Source organism: Tiliqua scincoides, chromosome 8, assembly GCF_035046505.1.
Source record: "Tiliqua scincoides isolate rTilSci1 chromosome 8, rTilSci1.hap2, whole genome shotgun sequence".
Lineage (NCBI taxonomy): Eukaryota > Metazoa > Chordata > Lepidosauria > Squamata > Scincidae > Tiliqua > Tiliqua scincoides.
In genome coordinates this window covers 19,777,238-19,786,060 of record NC_089828.1, presented here as the reverse complement: position 1 = coordinate 19,786,060, position 8,823 = coordinate 19,777,238, and the positions used below count along the sequence as shown (strand labels likewise).

At 44.7% G+C, this 8,823-nt stretch overlaps 1 protein-coding gene across 1 annotated transcript; it reads right to left on the bottom strand.

Moving 5' to 3' along the window:
• On the bottom strand, positions 1 to 7,548 carry HYKK (hydroxylysine kinase). The gene is made up of 5 exons (XM_066636248.1): positions 7,283 to 7,548; positions 3,950 to 4,299; positions 3,189 to 3,331; positions 2,335 to 2,518; positions 1 to 562 (listed from the first exon to the last, which is right to left on the bottom strand). The coding sequence occupies exons 2-5, from the start codon at positions 4,290 to 4,292 to the stop codon at positions 117 to 119; spliced, it is 1,116 nt and encodes a 371-aa protein (XP_066492345.1). The 5' UTR covers positions 4,293 to 4,299; positions 7,283 to 7,548; the 3' UTR covers positions 1 to 116.
• Positions 7,549 to 8,823: the final 1,275 nt, after the last annotated feature.

Sequence of the window (8,823 nt, the reverse complement as noted above, 5' to 3'; positions counted from 1 at the left end):
TATTCAGGATTCAACATCTGAATTTCTGCTCCTAACATCTGCAATCTCAGTTTTTCTCAAGAGTCTTTTGTTCTCAGCCCTATTAAGTATGTAATGTCAGACTTATGAGGCGCATTTCAGGTATATGTTTTTGCAGTCTCCAACCAGATCTTCACAACAGCCTCTTGGCCCATCTCAAGCAGTTTCATTAAGTGTTTCCACCCAGTTTTGGCTGTGATCATTAAGTACTCTTCATTCTCAGGGTGCAGGAGAGTGGTGTACGCAGACATCACAAGAGACTGAGCAAATCTTGCACACACCAGGAGAAACAGAGCATTGCGCTCTTCTGCTGACAATGGAACAATGCTTTCAAAACCTGCAAGGACATGTCCACCCACACTGAGGGGATCCTTGCTTTCAATCATCATATACATAATGGTTATTGCTACTTCAAAAACATAATAACCATAACTCATGTCACTGAAGTCCAAGATACCAGATACTCTATACTGTGGTTCTTGAAGGGATACTGGACTGGTAACCAGTAAGATATTGTGGTCATTGAAGTCCCCATGATTGATACCTAAATGCAGAACAAACAAAAACAAAATATGTCATACAGGACATTACCCACCATACACTTTCTCCTCCCACTCTCTGAATTCAAAAAGGAAGAGAGAGAACAAAAGAGGAAGTGTGGAGGAGAGTTGAGTTGTAGGTTAGAGTGGCTCCAACTGCATGTTTGCTTCATAGTCTTGTTTTCTTTCTTTTCAAATCCTGCAAGCTTTGTTTGTTCATTCAATGTCTTAGTACACTTCACTCAGTATCGGGTTCCCTATTGACTCTCCAATCTTGGATCGTCTATCAGTTGGTGTGTTGGCAACCTTCAGTCTCGAAAGACTATGGTATCGCGCTCTGAATGGTGGTTCTGGAACAGCTTCTAGTGTGGCTGAAAAGGCTGATTCGGGAGTGACAATCCCTGCCAGACTGGGAGCAAGTGCAGTCTGTCCCTGGTCTGTCTCCCTGGCTATGGGCCTTCCTTCTTTGCCTCTTAGCCTCAGACTGTTGGCCAAGTGTCTCTTCAAACTGGGAAAGGCCATGCTGCACAGCCTGCCTCCAAGCGGGCTGCTCAGAGGCCAGGGTTTTCCACCTGTTGAGGTCTACTCCTAAGGCCTTCAGATCCCTCTTGCAGATGTCCTTGTATCGCAAAATTAACTGATAACTGATTAACTGATAAATTAACTGAAAAATTAACGGATAACTGATAACAGTTAAAATTAACTACAATTAACTATAGTTAAAATTAACATTTAAACATAGACCATACAAAAATGCATAAGTATGCATGACCTTGTTTGAGGCAAAGCAGTGAAGGTGTGATGTTTCAGACAAATGACAAGGGATACAGAAAAAGATTGATAAAAACATAAGAGAAGCCCTGTTTGATCAGGCCAAAGGCCCATCTACTCCAGCTTCCTGTATCTCACAGTGACCCAGCAGATGTCTCTGGGAGCACACAAGACACCTTTATCCTGTGGCCACTCCCTGCATCTGGTATTCAAAGGCAGCCAACATCTAGAACCAGAAGACTGAATTTACCCATCATGGCTTGTAACCTGTGATGGAATTTTCTTCCATAAAACTTTTCAATTCCCTTTTAAAGGCATCTAGGCCAGGCGCCATCATCACACCCTGTGGCAGGGAGTTCCACAGATTAATTGGGTAATCTGGGTAAAGAAACTTTTTTTTGTTCTAACTCTCCCAACACTCAATTTTAGTGGATGTCCCCTGACATGATCCCCTTCATGGATCAAACAAGACAATACTGGTAAGTAAAGACACACATAATGAGAGAACAAGATAGTTACTCATTGAACTAGAGATAAAACTGGTGTCATATCTGGTGTGATCTTAATTGAGAACTTTCAGTTCAAATTGTGAGGGGTCAGAATGCACTGCCCCTCTCCTCTCCTCTCCTCTCCTCTCCTCTCCTTCTTCGTCTTCTGCATTGCTGCCCCCCACCAGATTTAGAGCAGAGTTGTTCCACTGGGTAGCTGGTAGCTGGTAGCTGCCACTTTCCCTAGAAGTCTCCACAGAACAACACTATGTGATTACGTAGCATTGTTCTCAAAGGCTTCTGGGAACAGAACAATGGTGCCATATAAGGCCCTCCATGTTTGCCTTGCTCCCTGGAAATTACTGAAATGCTCCCCCTTTTTTTGCTAGTTGGCCAGTGCCACATCACAGGGCAGGTAGGGCTCTTCATTTATGAAGCATCCTTAAACATACACGATCCAGACATAGAAAAAAAAAACCCAACTAATATTGGACATTGCAGTTGTTTCAAATACTCACATGGTCTAAAAGTGCTTAGCTTTGGCACTATTTTAGCTTTGAACTGCTCAATAACTTGTTTTATCACCTCCAGATACATGCTCTGACCCAGTGCATACATGTAGCGTTCCAAAAGCGGAATATTTGCCAGATTCCAGATATATTCACCTCGATGTAGACATTTTATCAGTGGATGATGGAATTTCTTAAGGGAGGAAAACATAAAACATTCAGCAGCATTTTTACAGAGTGCATCATATAAACATCTCTGAAAATAGAATTGTAAACATTTTAAACATGTATCTTTGTCTCACATCTTGAAACCACACTTACAATGCTACAAGCCTCCTGTTCCAGGCTGGAACAAGAGTATTCCTGTTCAGAGACGTCTTTGTATATGATGACTTTAAACTGTGCACATTTATACAAGGTTATTGATAAATAGGCAAACTCATTTGAGTAATCAACTGTGCAAGCCTATACATATCTACTCAGAAGCTTTACTGAGTTTAATGGGGCTTATGCCCTGGTACATGTGTACAGGACTGCAGTCTAAGACCGCAATCCTATCCATACTTACCTGGGAGTAAGTTCCATTGACTACAGTGGGACTTGAGTAGTTGTGCATAGGATTGGGCTATAAGATTCCTTTAATTGGGTAATTTACCTCAATGTCAGGTTTGTAGCCCAACACAGAGGACAGGATCCAGCGGAGCAGGGAGCCACTGGTCCCACTGCCCTCCCAGGCCAGTTACTTCCTCCCCCCTCCGCCCCAGAACGCCTTTCCCTAGTTTGTCTGGAGACAGAGCATTAGACTAATAGCAAGGAAGGTTCCTATGAACTTACATCCTTCATACTCACACGCTAAATCTCACCTCTGCAAGTGTTTGATCCAGCCTGGCAGCTAGTTGCCCAATCTCATACAGAACGGGAGGACTCATTGGGACTGTTGCCACAGTTCTGCCTGGTAGGTAGGTCAGCAGCCTCACTATGTATTCTTTGGTACCTGAGTTAGCATCTAAGAGGCAAAGAGATAGATCTAAGTCACTTGATCAGAAAAACAGAACTGCTAACATCAACTAGACAATCAACTGGAGATCACGAGTCTGGATTGAAAGAGAACAGGACAGAAGAGGAAGTGTGGAGGAGAAAAATTTCTAGGTCTCCATCTCTCTAGTCCAGTGATTTTCAGCCTTTTTTTTATCTCATAGCACACTGACAAGGCACTAAAATTGTCAAGACACACCATTAGTTTTTTGACAATTGACAAGGTACACCACACTGACAGCAGTGGCTCACATGTCCCAGTAGCCCTACTAACAAAAGATCTTCCCCCCAAATTCCTCTGGCACACCTGCAGACCATCTGCGGCACACCAGTGTGCCACTGCACAGTGGTTGAAAATGGCTGCTCTAGTCCACCACAGTCCTGCATTCCACACTTCTTCCACCCCTTCCTTTTCAAATTCAGGGAGAGAGAAGAGAAGCAGTAGAGACTGGTGCTCCCTCCCAATCTGCACCTGGTGTGACTATCCCAGTTGGCCTCATGGATCTTGCGTGCTCGACTCATGCTTCTTCTAAGAAAAATATGGTAACAGCAGAACAGCAAAGCCAGCCCAACTTTAGACTCTCCTCACCTACTGATTCCTGAAACATTATTTCACCCTCTTTAGTGAAACGAGGGGTAGGCACAGGGAATCCTTCCTTATTCAAAAACAACATGATCCGGGTCTGCACCTCAATGAGTCTGAGATTCTGGCTCTCTTCAGAATTGGTAATTTTGAGAACAAAATCCTCTTTATGATCTCCATCCTCAAATTGCAAAACACACACATGGAAATTTTGATCAACATAGCTCGGAAGTGGTTTGAGCTCAGATACTTTTAATCCAAATCTTTTTTCCACCAGTTCAACAGCTTGCTTTTCACTGAATGCTGGCTTAGTCAGGTTGTGAGGCTGTTGATTACTTCTGGAAGACATCGTGCATCTAGAGGAGAAGAAAAAAAGAAAAAAGGAGAAGAAAATGAAACATCTGAATTGGATTTCGTAGATGAAACACCTGTGAATGCAACAACATTAGAATAGAAAGAAACGTGTTTTTTGTTTTTCCAAAGAACTGATCGTTATTTGACACAAGACATAGCTAATGGGGTACAGACTCCTCCACTTCTGGTAAGACCCATGTATAAGTGTTTTGTATGGCAACAAGATTAATCAGATGCATGTGAAGAGTTGGGTCTTCCACTGCATTGCTATAAAGTGGTGGCAACTGTGGGGTTTACTGTCCAGTCCTCTCCCCAGTGGGATTGCCAGGTGCAGCAGTGCCAAAATAGCAGCTGCAGTATCCTACGGCCCTGTGGAGACTGCCGGAGGTCTCATCAGGGAAAGGGGACATTTGACCCCTTCCCCTGAGTTAGGATGCAGGTCCCACAATGGGGCTACTCAAGTCTGCACTGTCCATTTTGCCAGCACAGACTGGAGAGCCTTCGTCACCAGTTTTCAGCTCAACATGGAGGGCAGGATCCGGTGGAGCAGGGGTCTGCTGGTTCCACCCCCTTCCCAGGTCAGTCACTCCCCCACCTTGCCCTCCCCCCAAACCAGAACGCCTCCCTCCACCCAGAAAACCCACTCGTTGCCTGGTGGTTTGACATTTGGGCGCTCCCGTGATGTCTCTACTTGTTGCTGAGGCCCAGTGCGGATTGGCGCAAGCCCAGAGCCAGTGGCCCCCCTCCCCAGTTGCTGTGAACATGCCTTATGGCATGTTTTGCAACACCCAGCACCAAGCTAGGATAGGATTGGGCCCTTGAAGAGCAGCATGGGTGGGAAGAGGGAAGCTTCCCCCCCAGCAACTGATTTTATAAACGCTGGGGTTTTTCCTCTTGATGGGGCTCCATGATCAGAAGTAATTCCCACCTGGAGAAAAACAGCTAACGATAAAGTAGAAACGTGAGGACGAAGAGTGGGTTCAGTTCCTCCCTGCACCTACCCATGCTGTACTTTCAATCTCCTTCTTCCCATCATTTTGTAGGGAATCAGCAGAACCTGAGCTGGGCCCTGCCACCACTGTGCCCTCAAAAGAACTCGTAGAACCTGTTTGACCAGAGGTGATGGTGGGATTTAAAAGAAATGTGAAAGTCAAGCCCCTTTTAAACTATTTTCAATTCACTCCATTTACACTTATGTTTCATCTGGCCACTATAGGGAACCAAATCAGGGTGACCAAAGATCTCCTTCCTCAGCAGTGCACCTGTCTCCACCACCACTCCTCATCCCACTTCCTGAATTAAAAAATAAGAAGAATGGAGCAGAAATGGGGAAGAGAGGAAAGTGGTGGGCTAGAGTATCAGGTGGTGAATCTGCCAGGGTGACTGCTTCCTACATAAAGCCACTCCTGCCCCTCCCACTCCCTAGATTTGAAAAGGAATTGAGGAATGAAGAGGAATGGTGGAAGAGAGTAGAGTGGTGGGCTAGAGCGTCTCTGATGAGCATATGTAATGCTAGCCCATCACTGTCTTCTCCTCCACCCTTCCTCTTCTATTGCATTCTCCTCTCTCTTTTCAAAACTGGGGAGCAGGAGGAAAAGGGGTAAAAGTGGGTGCCCCCAGTTGGTCTGCTTCTCAGGTGACCACTTCAGTTGTCCTCAAGGACATTTAAAGAAAGGGGAAAAAATCCCTAGTACGTCAGCACCGCTATTACATGAAAGTCAAAACAGAGCACTGTGTACAAAGATCAGAGATGTTAACTTTGTTAACAGAGTCCAAGGTTTAGCCGAGCTTTTCTGTCCTGGAGTCAAAAAGACGGATCCATGTCACTGCATTTTCAATAGCATGACCAAGAGTAGGAAGGAAATCAACATCCTTTGACTGTATTACATTTTGAGTTGTAAATATTGACAAATATTCAGACAGACGATACTGAGCTAAATGGATCAACCACCTGGGTCCATGCAAGGCACAGGGCTGGCCCATCCATGATGTCCACAAAGGCAGTTGCCTTAGGTAGCAGATTGACTTGGAGTACCCATCTCCACCTGCCCACTTGCCTCCACTGCTTGTCTTCTACCTCTCTAGATTGGAAAAGGGGGATCAAGTGGAAGAGGAAGCGTGGAAGAGAGAAGTGATAGAGTAGAACATGGACACTCTAGCTCACCACTCTCCTCCAGACTCCCTCTACTTCTCTGTATCCCTCCCCTTTTCTAATTCAAGGTGTGGGATGAAAAGAGGCTGGCACACCACCAGGTAAGGGGACAAGATTTGGTAAGCCACTTTAGGTGCCAAGAGCCCTTGGGCTAGCCCTGGTATGGCAGCTTCCTGTATTCAAGATCTTGAATCTAAAAAAATGGTATACTGGTCAGTGGTTCCTAAACTGTGGGTCAGGACCCACTAGGGGGTTGCAGCCTGATTTTTGGTGGGTCATGAAGGTCTGGACAGAGCCTCCAGTGTAAATTTAGGTAATGGCAAGATCAGATAACTAATTGCCTCCAGCTCTGAGACTATTCAAAAATCAGATAGCTGCTAATTACCTTGCAAACAGCTCAGTTCCTGGAGTTTGTAAGACAGCTGTTAATTGCCCTGCAAAGAGCTCAACTCTTGGGGTTTGCAAGCATGGGTAAATATAGGGAGGTAAATGTGGCTTATTTAATGCCCACTAATAAAGAATTTAAAAAAAAAACCCAGAAAATTTTGTTTTTACTTTTCTGGGGAGAAATGTGAGAAAGGAAGGAGAGCATTCATTAAAGTTCATTAGGGCTGCTTCGTTATGAGAAATAGATTGAGTTTTTGTAAATAGATAACCAAATAAAAATATTATTGTTTGTAAGTAAATAAATATTTCTTTCTGGATCCCTCTATTTTTAATTCTCGTAAACCTAGGTGGGTCCTGATAAGAGTGTCCTTTTAGAAAGTGGGTCCTGATGCTAAGAAGTTTGGGAACCACTGCTGTACATGATTTCATATTAAAATTAACCTTACCTGCACAATCAGGAAGTAAATAAATCTCCCCTTGGACAGTGCCACTGTTTCTCCTTCGCTGCCAGGAGCCCTGCAGTGAGTGATACAGTCTCACTTAGGTCCTATTGCAACAAAGTGTGAATGATCAAGTAGCTCCTGCAGTCCGATCCTGGGCTCAATGGAACTGCAGACACTGAAGGCACAGATCCCAAGAGGGAGAGCATAAGGGGCTGCAGAGAGGGGTGGTGGGAGGAGGAGATGGTGCTGTCAGTCACCAAGATCACTCACTGCTGAGTTCCCTTGTAGAAGCCTGGGTAGTGAAACAGCTCCCAAAGAGAATTCCAGTGATGCCATACTCTTTCCTTCCTATCAGAAGAGGCAATTCTAATTCCTCTGTTTCTTGTCCAGGGGGAGCTTATAAGGAAGCTGCCTATTGGCTATAGGCAATGAATGGGGCGGTGCTAGTCTTTGCTCTCAGCCTTTATTGAAAGTTGAAGCACCTAAGTTGAAGCTTCTCCACTAGAGGGCCTTCTGGGCTAAAGAGGCTTGCAGTGATCCTCATTATTCCAATAGGAAATCCAGCTTAAAGGCACTCGGAGCAGCACCCTCCACCCATCCCAGCTTGCAATAGGTGTGCATTGGAGAGGGTGAGAAAGCCACCCTCAGTTACAACCCCATCCTATACATCACTGCTCAAAAGCCTCAATGTATGGTGTTACACTTATTGTTAAGAATATTTATATACAGGTGTGCCCCGTATCTGCAGGGGATCTGTTCCACAGACCCCTGTCCCGCACATACCCATTCACATGCTTTAAAGCAGTGTTTCTCAAACTGTGGGACAGGACTGTTGGAGTTGGTGCCACTGCTGTCCAGAGGGGGCAGGATGCTGTCCAGAAGGGGTCGAGCTATGACCCAGTGAATCTGACTTTTCTACCTGTTCTCTCTGTGATCCTTGTGGGGTGTGACCCTAACCCTTTATCCTTCCCTTCTCCTCTGAGCACTTCCTCAGCAGCAGCAGGGGAATTTAGCAGACTCGACGAGGCTCTTCAGTATTTTGCATTGGGTTTCAAATGCGCAGGAGATTCTCTTGAATCTGCAAGCATGAAGATGAAACACATGAAGAATATCCAGAAAATAAAAGATGATGTGGAATTAGCAGGCAATACATTGATATGCGCTTACATGAGTATCCGGTTTATTGGAAAAGATGGACTGCTATCTTCCGTGAAGCTGGAAAAGGCTGCATGCAAATTAAGGAGTGCTACAATTATACTTCTGTAACACCCTGTCTCACCTCCTGAAGAAAATGCATGAAACTCAGATTTGCTGGTTGGAAATTTCTATGGCAAATTGTTTCTTAGTGGCTCAATTGCAGTGTATTTATGTCCTTTGTTCCATCACTTGCAAACAACCTCCAAGGAGAATTTATTACATTGTTTGCGTGTGGAAATAAGAGTAGTAAACAGGTTGCAGATGTCTTTTTTTTCTTTCTTTTTTAAGAATGGTGATTACAATGAATTGGGCAGATCTGCCATCTTGAACAGAGCAGATGGAAGGAT